Raw genomic sequence first — 13,017 nt, 5'->3', positions numbered from 1 at the left:
CTCATTTCCCCACCACTATTTGGCAGCTTTCAACGCATATCCATTAATCTTTTTTATAATGGAATTAATTAAAATTATTCTCCTCTTCTTTCCACAATTGTTTCATCCCACCACGTCCTTTTCTCTCTCTCTTTTCTTTTCTTTTTTTTTTTTTTTTTTTTTTTTTTAATATTTAAAAAAAAAAAAAAAAACGAATATTAATTTTTCACTTCCTTTTTCTTCCAAATTTCTTGACAATTACTACAAAACAAATCATCTACCAAAATTTTTATTTGTCTCATTGTTTGTGAGCCTTACAAAGTTGACAAAAGTTGGATGTTAATCATTGGGTTTGTTATATGAAGCTCTAAGAATTTTGCTTGTGCTTTTGCATAATGGTTCGTTCTTCATAACCTTTAATTCTATTTCCCATTTTTGTTTTCCATTTTTGGTGATTTTGGCATGATATGGTATGTTTCAACATCAATTATGATATTATAATCACGATTGGATTATAACTAATAAAAAAAGTTATTCTAAATATATGGAATACTAAACTTTAGTGTAATCATATAATCTTGGGTTGGCAACTTGACTACCGTAAACTTAACCTTGGGCATAATATATACCATATGTACACACGTCAAGTCCAATATATGTCTTGAATGTTGTGTGACGTACTTATGTGTTTTGTGCACACATTGTGCCATTTGTCGTTTTGAATGCCTACGGGTGTATTCTTTGTTTTTAATACAGCTAAACACGTATTAAGATATGTGTGGATTAGGATTCTATATATATTTTTTATTAGAAAGTTTAAAACGAGGCCATTTTCATAAATTTGATGGATATTCCTTGCAAGAAGTACCATATCTAACTTGTTCAAGATAATTTTATTTGAGAAAGAAGAAAAATTATTTAATTTGATTTGTTTTTTTAAAAAACATTATTTGACAAAAATTTTATGTCAATTAGGAGGTGAATGCAATGGTGACTAGTTGAGACCATCCATTCTTTAATTCTTAAGGATGATACTCTAAATGATGAAACAAGTACGTTTTTTTTCATCTTCTCACTTCTAAATTCTAATACTTCGTAATGTTTTACTCCCTCCGCCCCTAAATTATATTCCTATTTCTAGCATTTATTCTTCACATAATGGAGAGAAGTAGGAATGTAATTTAGGGACAGATTGTCATTTTATATTACTTATACAATTGATTATCATATTTGCTCATTCATACAAAAGGAGAAAACAAATTTTCTTCATTTAGAAAAGAAAGAGCAAATTTGTTTTGTTCAACTAAGTTAGTTTTTCTAATTTGCACCTTGAGCAAATTCATCAAATACGCAATAAGTGCAAAATCGATTTGCTCATTTGCGCAAATGAGCAAGGTATAACCGATTGAATGGTAAAAATGCTACCTGATCGTTAGGTGTTAGATACTGAGTTTTTTTGTTTTTTTTTTTTTTTTTGGTCCACATAATAAATACCAAAAGAATTAAACTCCAAAATCCCAACATAGTGTTGGTTCTTGGTAGGTGATAGGATTTGGTCAAAAATAGGTTTATTTGGCCGTTTTTGATACATTCTACGTGCTCAGCACAATTTCATTTCTTAAGCCTTAATAATAAAAATTAATAGAACATGATTTCACATCAATAATATTTCAAACAAATCTTTCAAAAAAATTAAAAAAAAAAAAAAAATTTCAAACAAAAAAAGAACTTGTCAATTTTTATTCCTAAATGTCACACTTTTATGATGATGTGCATATCTTTTGCACTAGGCCTGCATTTGTAAACATTGATTGATATACTTCATGTATTCAATATATTAGGAAACTGCATTTATTTTCTAAAGTTTAGAAAAAAAATTTGAACATAATTTCATTCATATTGAACTGTGTTATTAATGTGGTTTCCACAAAAACCTAACCAGGGATTCAATCAGCGTTGCTGTGTCGCGCCGCTGACGTCATTTAAGCCTGTGGAGAGGGCTGATACTTCTGAGGTTAGGCTCTTTTTGAATCATTTACCTTTTGTGGTCGTTTTTTTTATTTAGCTAATTATATTTTGTTACACGTCTCTATTTATGTCATTGTAAATACGTGTTCTAAATTAGTTCATTCTTGTCTGTTGGACTCCTATGAAATCTCAACTTCATAACAAGTTTCTAAATTTAACTGATTTGTTATAACAATCATATTTTTTTTGAGGGATTATAACAATGATTGTTTGTATACGTAATGATTAAAATTAAAAGATATTTTTTGGAGAATTATTGTTCTTTGCTAAGTAATTTGTTCTTGGTTGGAAAGATATTTGCCTTGGTAAAATCATCACCCTTAATAATATATAGGTACATTATGTAACGATGTTTTAATCTTTGTTACGTGGTAATGTTTTAATTTTTCTTTCAATTTTTAAGCAAAAAACGCGATTTTTATTTGATTTTTTGTCCTTAGAAAAAAAAAATGTATGTGATCATCTGAAAGAGTTCATATTTGTATGATGTTAATGTAACAGATGAGCTATCCATCATCAGAAGATGATTCATATGAGCCTAAAAGGATGAGTCCTGATTGGGGATCGAAAACCAGCATGGACTCGGGTTATAGCTCACCCGAACCAGGCTCAATGGATCCAACCTCAATGCCTAAACCAACAGGTCCTGCTCAAAGCAAGTTCAGGGAGCAGAAGAAACATCTGGAACCTCTATGGAAGCCAGGGTCTAATAACCTGATGGCTGGGAACCAACGTCGAATACCCTCTCCTAGGCCGGTCTCAAGTCATGAGGTGACAGTTCAGAGGCGAGATCACAGCTACAGCAGCAACAACAGTAATAACCATCAGAACCAGCACCACCGCAGTGACAGCATAGAGAGCACGAGTTCTGCACCCTTAAAGCCTCATACAGGAGGGGATGTGCGATGGGATGCTATAAACGCGGTGAATGCAAGAGAGGCTCCATTAGGACTTGGCCATTTTAGACTCCTTAAGAGGCTTGGGTATGGAGATATTGGTAGTGTTTATCTTGTTGATTTAAGAGGGACTTGCACCCATTTTGCTATGAAAGTCATGGATAAGGCCTCACTCGCGAGTAGGAACAAGTTGCTTAGGGCGCAGACTGAGAGGGAGATTCTTGGCTTGCTTGATCACCCTTTCTTGCCTACATTGTACACACATTTTGAGACCGATAAGTTTTACTGCTTGGTCATGGAGTTCTGCAGTGGCGGTAATCTTCATTCCCTCAGACAAAAGCAGCCTAACAAGTTTTTCTCTGAGGAAGCTGCTCGGTCAGTAACTTTTCCTAGCTATTTCCCTTCTGATGATCTTATGTTTCTACCACCTCCGTTTCTTATTATGTGCAACAAAGTACACAAATCCCTTTGTTTCACATAATAAGAAACGGAGGTAGTAAAACACTATGTTATAGTGGCCTTAAATCATACTTTTTCTAGCTTGATTTACTTCTTTTACATTCTAGGCTTAAAGTCTTTGTTCATAATCATGTTTTAAAACAATCAAGAGAAAGAATAATACTGTGAATTTATGTTGAATGCAGGTTTTATGCATCAGAAATACTATTAGCATTGGAGTATCTACACATGCTTGGAATTGTATACAGAGACCTTAAGCCAGAGAATGTGCTAGTAAGGGAAGAAGGTCATATCATGCTCTCAGACTTTGATCTTTCCCTCCGTTGCTCGGTCAGCCCAACCCTTGTCAAATCTTCCTCATCTCATGTGTCTAATGGTGGTAGTGGTGGTGGAAGTGGAGGTGGTGGGATCCTCGACGAGGAATTAGCAGTGCAGGGGTGTATGCAACCCTCAAGCTTCTTCCCTCGCAGCATACTCCCTGGCAAAAAGAACAGAAAATCCAAATCAGATTTTGGGCTGTTTGTAAATGGATCACTCCCTGAGTTGATGGCAGAGCCCACCAATGTCCGGTCTATGTCCTTTGTCGGCACACACGAGTACCTTGCTCCTGAGATTATCCGAGGGGAGGGGCATGGTAGTGCTGTAGACTGGTGGACATTTGGTATTTTCCTATATGAGCTCTTACATGGTACCACCCCTTTCAAAGGGCAAGGAAACCGGGCTACCCTCTTCAACGTCGTTGGCCAACCCTTGAGGTTCCCTGATAACCCAAATGTCAGCAATGTGGCCCGTGATCTCATTCGTGGACTTTTGGTTAAGGAGCCTCATAAGAGAATTGCTTACAAAAGGGGTGCTACTGAAATCAAGCAACATCCTTTCTTTGAAGGGGTGAATTGGGCACTTGTTAGATGTGCTGCCCCTCCTCATGTCCCTGATCCTGTAGATTTTACGCGGTTTGCTAATAAGGATGCACCTCCCCCTGGCATGGAGAAGAAGGTTGCTGAGTGTTCTACCGGGAGTGACAGCAATCAGAGCAATTCTAACGATTCTACCTACATCGATTTTGAGTATTTTTGATAAACTATATAAATGATGAAACAATTTTCCATAATCCAACTTTATAGTAGTTTATACTCCTATACTTTAGTAGTAAAAGGGACTATTTTATTTTTTGCTGTACAAAGAACATGAAAATTGTATTTGTTTAACAGAAATTCTTTTTTGACACAAACAGAAAGCATGAAGTCCTGATTCATATTTTGACAAATAATTGAGTACATATATATGAGATCATACAATTTACTTAACCTACCAAGATCACACAATATAATAAAAATGATACATTTTCTATCATACAGTACTATAGTTTAATTTTTTCGCGAACTTTATGGTGTCACATAGCTTAATCTGTAATTGTAATCTGAGGCATGGGCTGATTCCTTAGGAATTGTTGAAACAGAAGCAGGGCTTGTCGGGGTCTAGTCAATGGAACCTCGTGTCCTGCACCTCTGATTGTCACGTAGGTTAGTCCGTTATATACTTGGCTCCATCCACCAACCTGTTCAGAAATCGTCAACCAGAAATTCAGAAAGTCTGAGTAGTACTAACAGAACATAATATCTGCACAACTATATGCTGCTGTAGTGCTGTAAGCCTGTAATATAACAGAAACTGTAAGCACTGACCTTTTCACTGTCATACCAAGGATACCATTCTGTAATTGTACTGAGATTAAGGGCATTGATGGAGAATCTTGTTGAAGTTAGTGGTAAAATCGCGTCTGTGTCTCCACTGTAAGGAGAAATTGTTAAGAATCAGTTAACTGCGTTCCTGGTATGTAAAGGGTAAATTCTGATACTGCTGACTGCTGAGAGTTACATTTATGATAGACCCAAGAACAGATTTTAACTTTAACCAAAATAAATCTGTATGTATGACAGTACATATAACATCAAGTTAAGGAGACATAAATCACCTGAATACCCAAATCTGAACACCAGCAGCTATGAGTTCCTTGAAGATAGGAAGCATAGATTTCGGGGAGTCAGTCCAACTGCTTCGAACAACTTCACTGCATAGCATGAAAACCATAACACATAAATACATCTTCATGATATAAACTTCACAGAAGAAACCATCCTGCACATTCTCAGAGATTGTACAAAATGGTGCTATTTCGATGTCTGATTAATGCTAACAGGATATAATGATACTAATTGATATAAAGTCCAGGGTTCATTAGGCCTCGTTCTTTTCACCTGAAAAACCCGATCCTTTATCTGAACTAATTGACCCTTATGTAATTAACGTGAAAAGAATGAAGCAGTAAATCAGAGTTATGATAAAATTGGTGTGGTATGCAAACCTGCAAGCAGTCCAAGTATGAGGAATAGAGCCAAAGATGTTAGCATGAAGAGCTTTTTGTACTTGTGGTCTGTTCATGTAATTTATTGTGTATGTCACTATACAATCATCATTCCCCTTGTACTTGAATGGCTGCATGATTTCACCAATATATTTGTCAATATATTTAAAATCAACTATTATTTGTAAATCTACAGGAATTGAGAATAAATTAAATAACTAATCACCAATATAATCCTAATTGAATATTACTGAAAAGATGGTTACATTTTAGAAACACAATAAATTTACATTGGAGTCTGTTTTCAACTCAACATATTCAAAACTCGAGTAGAGTTTTCACCCAATACGAGTTGTTTATTATTACTTCTGATCTTTTTAACAGTTGCATCATTTTGACCAAACACGTTTATAACATATTACTTTGCCTATATAGTAATCAAAATTAGAGAAAAAAAAAAGTCAAAATGATGCAACTATTATGAAACAGATGTAATATTGGGCGAATAGAGAGAGAAAGGAGGATAATAGCGTACAAAGTGAGGGTGGAGGGAGGAAAGATCATCACAAACAGGGCCATAAATGTCATAGGGATTGATGTCTCCAAACTCCGAGTAAGCCTTGAAAAGTGCGCCATTACATTCACCCTTTGGGAACAATATCGAGTCATTCAAGCAATACTTGTTTAGTGCCTTGTATGTTGCATCTGATATCAACCCATGATTGAACCAATACTCAAATGATCCTTTGTTGTCTAGGTAGTTATCTATCACTGGATTCCCTAGCTGCAATATTAAAATAGAAATAAATATAATATTATAATATAAGGTCGAAGATAATATTAATAATAATAAATTATATATAGATGTATGAATGAGATGGAGATATTACCAGGAAGCCTTTGAAGTTTATGGTTGGGTTTTTAACTCCTTTGTTGAGACGAGCTAAGATTAAGGAGAGTTCAGGGATGTAATGGCCTGCATAACTTTCACCGGCTATGTAGAATGGTCTATTCTTGTATTCGGGGAACTTTTTAAACCATCTTGTTAAGAATACGTAGGCATCTCGAGCTGAACATGTGTATAAGGTTTATAAGTGACAGAACATTGCAATACTTGGTATCATGTTATTTGTACTAAATTATTAGTAGCCTTAACTGTCAAATTGAGATGGAAAGGGACGGAAATATACCAGTTCTCCTATCACCAATTTCTTCTACATCAACCGAAGAATTTGAATAAGAGAATCCAACCCCGGCAGGTGAATCAAGGAAAAGCAAATTGGCCTCTACATAATAAGAAGAAAAAAGGATTGTTAAGGGGGATTTTTAATTAGCTTGGTAATTTGAATCAAGGAAAATAAAGCAAATCTATTTTTTTACATATAATGAAATGAAATAAAACAACTTAATCTGAATTTAATTAACTTGGTCGATCAATATAATAATTGTGTTAACCTAAACAAAATACATTATGTATTCTTTATAATATAGTAAACTATGAACTATAGTAAACTATGAACCTACATATTAAAAATTCATCAAGAAGCACAACTTGTGACATTCTCTTATTCCCCACAATTATATGAAGACTAGACAAAGAAATGCCACTTTGTGTGAAACACCAATACCCTACCTAACCACTCATATAACTAGATTATCAACAAAACACCTTCACATTCAAAGAACATAGGAAAAAGAACAAAAAGACAACACCATCAGCAAAATGACCAAACAAACAAACAAAATATCCATATCTTCAAACTATATAATATAAATATATAATATAACAAAACAAATAATATGAAATATACCTTTTTTTTCATTTAATAATACTAACTCCGTTTTTATTAGTTGACACGTTTTGAATTTAGCACTACTCATACACTTCCTTTGACCATATTTAGTCAAGTGTAATCTTGTTAGATTCGTCACAATGTATATTTTCAAAATATCAACATTTTATAATTTTTGCTTATCATCAATTAAATATATATTCATGATTGAATTTGTACATACCTTTGTTCCAAGCATATGGGCTTAAAGTAAGTGTTTTCCCATCAGGCTGGACCCTAAATGGGCCCACCTCCTCAGAAGCCCCATAAGCCACAGATGAGCAACCAGGCCCACCATTAAGCCAAAGTACAAGTGGTTTCAAATTGGTTTTACCACTTAATGGTGACTCAATTAGCCAGTAAAAAAGGGACCTATTAGTCCTTTTATCCACTGTTACATAGCCTGAATATTGGCTGAAATTCACCTTGCCTAATGGCTGCCCCGGTAGCGCGGTGATCCTATCTCTATCTCGGGCACTCCGGGCCGCTAGCGCCTCACCGGAAAAAAATAGGATGAGGAGTAGAGAACATGAATAGATCTTACATTGTTCTCTAGTGGGTGAAGCCATATTAGTTGTGTTTGTGTAAGGACTTTAGAAGAGAAGTTTAAGCATAAAGTTAAGGATTAATAGAGTGTCATATAAAGGCAAAGAAGTCTTCTTCACATGCAAGTTACATTGTGATCTTATATTTATAGTTTGTGTCTTGAATAATGGAAAACATTATTAACTAATTGTAATGGACGGTTTTAAATTGTTTAAAATTTATCAATCACTTGGGCTAACATGTAATTGCCCTAATGAATTGGGTTTAATTTGATTAAATGGGTACATTATTAGGGACAAATTCATGAAAAGAAGGCAATATGTCCATATATATACTCCTAATTATTCCTTACTCCTTACTAACTCCATTTATCTACGGTCAAATTTATGGTAGTAGCAAATGTAACAAGAAGTAGGATTACAATATTTGAGAAAGAGTTAAAGTAGATTTGTTTTACTATCTCAATCCGAATTCGACTTAATTGTCTTAATTCACACTATAGTTGATATGATGGTAAAAGTTAATCCACAAATTAATTAAATTTTGTATGAAATAACAACTAATTGGCACAATAAATCCACAATCGACTTGATTGTGACCTAAGCCTAAATTGATTATTTGTTGCATGATTATAAATTGAGCCGAATTGAATCGAAGCAAGCCCTACCTAAACTTGATCCAATTTACTCGTAAGTCAACTCTCAAGAAAAAAAAAAATAATAAAAAAAAAAGTATAAATTGATGCTAAACTATGATCCTCCTCAATATAATGAACTAATATAAAAATAAAGTACTCCCCCCTCCCATATTCGTTGCAATTGTTTGACTATTATGATCGATCTAAAAGTAGTTAACTCTATATAAATAACAAATTACAAAGTTAAATAATTAGTAATTCAAATATACATTAAGATACATCTTAATAAGATCTTATAAGAATATAGTTTGTATTATTTCTATGAGTGATGAATTATATATATTTAAAATTTTATTGATTGCAACTTCAAAAGTGAAACTTTTGAAAAATAAAATAAAAGACCATACATAATATAATTAGGATAAATTCTATCAATCTAACAATCCCAAATTTGAAATTGTCAAAACTCACTTGCATTATAAATTTATCTACACTTAATCTTAGTGGTAAAATATTTTTTGACACACTTAAATCTTTGGGTAAAAAAAAATGTCTTCACTAACCCTTTACTCTTTATTTTATATTCAATCATGCTTTACAAATAATGTGTCAAATCAACATGACAGCTAGCTAGCCTAGGAGAGTAGGAGATTAATGCTTAAACCTTAAAGTATACTTCGTATAACATTCTCTATGTACGAAAATCAATATATGCTCAAATTTTTCAAAAAGGTAAGAAAAATTGCTCAATTGGGTCAAAATTCCGCATAGGCCAACTCATCCCGAACTAACAGACTAGGCATAATGAGAATAGAGGTAAAAGATCGACAGATACTCTAAAATCCTCCAATATAATCTTCCAATTTGTTGATACAACCAAGTGAATATTGTATTATTTGAATTACGCCTCATCTAAAACTTGTTCATCAGTGTCGTAACATAAAGTATATTCAATCTAACACGGTGATAGGCTAATTTAATAACATTACAGCAAGAGCCAAGAAGGATGCTTGAAGTTGAAGACACCACCACTAGGCAATGCACTAGAGCTAAATCAATAATCTTTAGTCTTCAATTCATGCCCCTTATAACGCCCTATTTTCTGGATCACCCCTAATTATTTTTCTTCTCCTTCCATTTTCTAACATGTTTATTTCATTAATTACAATATCAGTGCACTATTAATGACAATGAATTGAAGAACTTCTGTTTGCTATTGGGATTAGATGGGCCCACTATATACTAAGGTTAGATCATTGTTGACGTAACCCTTCATGATTGGTGGGAAACTTGCAAGTGTCAAATTTGATTAAGCAACCTCTAATTTGTTTTATTATTGTAATTTAGTTAAAGTTTTCCTAGTATTTTATTTAAGATAGGAAATTTTGACAATTACCACCTTCTATTATATCCATTTTAGCAATTACCACCTTGTATTTTTTTTTTTTTGAAAATTACCACCTTCTAGTTTCAAAAACATCAAAAGTTACCACCTTCTTGCCCCCCAACTACCACGTGACGTCATTTTTGGCCCATTCTTTCCCTTCCCTCCCTATTTCCCTCACATTTCTCATTCCTATGTGGATTCTCATATCCCCTTTCACTTTTTTTCCCCCAAGCCACCAATAATTTTGATTTGGAGGAGTGAATTAAAGTGTTTTTGATTGTTTTGGAGAAAAAAAGTGAAAGGGGAGATGAGAATCGAGTTAGGAATGAGAAATGTGAGGGAAATAGGGAGGAAAGGGAAAGAATGAGTCAAAAATGACGTCATGTGGTAGTTGGGAGGAAAGAAGGTGGTAACTTTTGATGTTTTTGAAAATAGAAGGTGATAATTTTCCAAAAAAAAAAAAAATAGAAGGTGGTAATTGCTAAAATGGACATAACAGAAGGTGGTAATTGTCAAAATTTCCTTTAAGATATGATCTAGTTTTGATATTATTAGTCCACCGCTATGACTGACCAAGTGATATTTGACTATAGAGAATAGAGATATATAGTAGCTACTTGTAACTTGTTCATGGAACATTTTATGAAGAAATTATAATCAGCTACTAATTAATTAATAATCCATAAATATCTTTGATTAATTAGCAAAATTAGCTAATAATGCACTATAATAAGAGACTTAAGAAGTAATACACCATTACTTATTTACTACTTCGTACATACGAACAATTTAGCACAATATTTTGTATGCGGTCTTCTATATTGTGCGCCAGGGGTTACTCTAGTTATTCGGTCGGGGGTTATTGAGGTTTCTCAGTTAGGAGTTACTCAAGTTGCCTTAGGATTATTCGAGTTGCCAGAGTTACTCAAGTTATTCGGTCAGGGGTTACTTGAGTTACTCCTGAGTCCTGATCGAGTAACCCCTCGAGTAATCCATGACCATACCTAATTTACTACTGTTATACAAAGTATTAAACATTTGAAGGTTAAATCAAATTATGCAAACATATTACTTTTAGAGACGGATTTAAGTTCAAGATAATATTTAAAAGATAAGTAAATAATGATTTATTTAAGTTGAGAAAGATTGTTAAACAACTATCTTAACCAAAAGTTTAAGTTGATGCTTAAAACTCAAAGAATATGGTTGATGGCATAGCATGCGAAAGTACTTGGCTTCGAAATCATATTAAAGGACCATCTTCGTCACTAAAATCTTAAGCTAATGGTTAAAACCCAAGAATATGTTTTAATTTGTACTTTTTCAATATGAATATTATGAATAGTAGAGGGAGAGAGCGGTCATTGGACAATCATTCTAAACCAAACAATATTTCTACCTAAACCAACCTAAGACAAGTCTAGGATAAGTAGAGGATCGTATCCACAGGGAATGGGTAAATAACACCAAGAGTGTGAAATGGTTGTAAGCTAGTTCGGTCACAAATTGTAGGTATTGATTAAATAACTACTATGGAGACAAACATTAGGGAAAATGGGAATCGGCACCAACCAAACCAATGGATCAAAACAATAGGCAAGCATGAACACAAATTGGGTGATAGAAAACAAGGGCACTCAACATTCTTTCGAAGCCACAACACTAAGCATTCTTAAACCAAATTCAACTAACAAGATAGGACAACTAAGTCTTAATGATGGGAAGTAGACTACTAACTCGGGTGTGTCTTTTGATCGGTCCAAGAAAGCATTAAGGCACAAGTAATTGGGATTTCTCACCTAATTATTGCAACTAAGACTACTACATCATCCAAACAAGGAACAACAATTAAAAGGAATTTATCATAATCATATAAGAAAAGGCTCACAGCTAGACCTCATCTCTCAATGCAAGCATAGAGGTGAATACATAAGCAATAAGTGTCCATCCAATTACGTACACATGCAATTAACCAATTCTTTAACAATCAATCATCAACCCAAAATGAAGATTCAAGCACAAATATTAATCAACCCATGGCTTGGTTGGGTCTTAGCTTCACCCAACCCCTAGCTAATCATGGTGAAGAACATCATAACAACACTTCCTAACTCTAGCATTAATCTAACAAGTTGAGAAAACCAATAAGAATAAGGAAAATTGAACATGCAACAACAATTAAACAAGATTAAGGAAAAAATTAACAATTCAAAGTAAATAAAAATATAAACCAAAGAATAAGAGATAGAGGAAAGAGATTACTAATGAAGCTTCAAAGTTCAGAAATACTTGAAATCAAGAGAATAATCTTCAATTAACTATTACAATGATTGAATTTTGAGGAAAACTAAGCTAATTAAAGAGAGTTTAGAGAAACTAAGTGCCTAAGAAGACTAAAGAGATCCTTAAAATGGAAGTCAAGGGTCGTATTTATACCCCAAAAATTACATCGTAAAATCCGTCAAGAAAACCGGGATTACAAAGAGGAGCGCCGCTCCTTGACATAGGAGCGCCCGCTCCTAAGGCTAGAGCGTCCGCTCTTGACTGCACAGATTTGGACAAAAAAAATGCTAGATGTCGGCTAGGAGCGCCCGCTTCTGGAAGGATGCGCGCCCGCTCCACTCGCTCCAGCTGTGATAAGGAGCGCTCGCTCTCCTTGAGGTCCACGCCCGCTCCTAATCTTGATGTGCACCCTTAAACGTTCCTTTGAGCCTAAGATATTTCATCTTATCTTTGTACCTATAGACATAAGCACACACAAAAGAATAGTATAAACACCAAAAGCTACAATCTTGCACAAAAAGGGGTTAAATTAAAGAAAGGGAGAAAGAGAGAAAAATGACAACAAAATTGTGTTAAAAATACCATGATAGGTGGACAAATAAAAC

At 34.1% G+C, this 13,017-nt stretch overlaps 2 protein-coding genes across 2 annotated transcripts; one reads left to right on the top strand and one right to left on the bottom strand.

The window, feature by feature from the left end:
* Positions 1–1,471: 1,471 nt before the first annotated feature.
* On the top strand, positions 1,472–4,441 carry LOC145556216 (serine/threonine-protein kinase RHS3-like). The gene is made up of 3 exons (XM_081617868.1): positions 1,472–1,993; positions 2,509–3,278; positions 3,548–4,441. The coding sequence occupies exons 1-3, from the start codon at positions 1,895–1,897 to the stop codon at positions 4,437–4,439; spliced, it is 1,761 nt and encodes a 586-aa protein (XP_081473994.1). The 5' UTR covers positions 1,472–1,894; the 3' UTR covers positions 4,440–4,441.
* Positions 4,442–4,565: 124 nt separating this feature from the next.
* On the bottom strand, positions 4,566–8,128 carry LOC145643133 (serine carboxypeptidase-like 28). The gene is made up of 8 exons (XM_081694291.1): positions 7,744–8,128; positions 6,918–7,013; positions 6,618–6,796; positions 6,263–6,511; positions 5,728–5,858; positions 5,338–5,433; positions 5,048–5,153; positions 4,566–4,920 (listed from the first exon to the last, which is right to left on the bottom strand). Exons 1-8 carry the CDS (start codon positions 8,126–8,128, stop codon positions 4,765–4,767), a joined length of 1,398 nt encoding a protein of 465 aa, XP_081550417.1. The 3' UTR covers positions 4,566–4,764.
* Between the last annotated feature and the right edge of the window lie 4,889 nt (positions 8,129–13,017).

This window comes from Chenopodium album, chromosome 8 (assembly GCF_948465745.1).
Source record: "Chenopodium album chromosome 8, dcCheAlbu1.1, whole genome shotgun sequence".
NCBI lineage: Eukaryota > Viridiplantae > Streptophyta > Magnoliopsida > Caryophyllales > Amaranthaceae > Chenopodium > Chenopodium album.
This window is presented reverse-complemented; position numbering and strand designations above follow the sequence as displayed.

Excerpts from the sequence above, each read along its gene's own strand:
- LOC145643133 (XM_081694291.1), bottom strand. The coding sequence starts at position 8,128 with ATGGCTTCACCCACTAGAGAACAATGTAAGATCTATTCATGTTCTCTA. Across the intron at positions 5,859-6,262 it reads CCTCCCTCCACCCTCACTTT|CCATTCAAGTACAAGGGGAA; the intron begins GTACGCTATTAT and ends GAAATCATGCAG. Across the intron at positions 4,921-5,047 it reads CTTGGTATGACAGTGAAAAG|GTTGGTGGATGGAGCCAAGT; the intron begins GTCAGTGCTTAC and ends ATTTCTGAACAG.
- LOC145556216 (XM_081617868.1), top strand. The coding sequence starts at position 1,895 with ATGTGGTTTCCACAAAAACCTAACCAGGGATTCAATCAGCGTTGCTGT. Across the intron at positions 1,994-2,508 it reads AGAGGGCTGATACTTCTGAG|ATGAGCTATCCATCATCAGA; the intron begins GTTAGGCTCTTT and ends TTAATGTAACAG. Across the intron at positions 3,279-3,547 it reads TTCTCTGAGGAAGCTGCTCG|GTTTTATGCATCAGAAATAC; the intron begins GTCAGTAACTTT and ends TGTTGAATGCAG.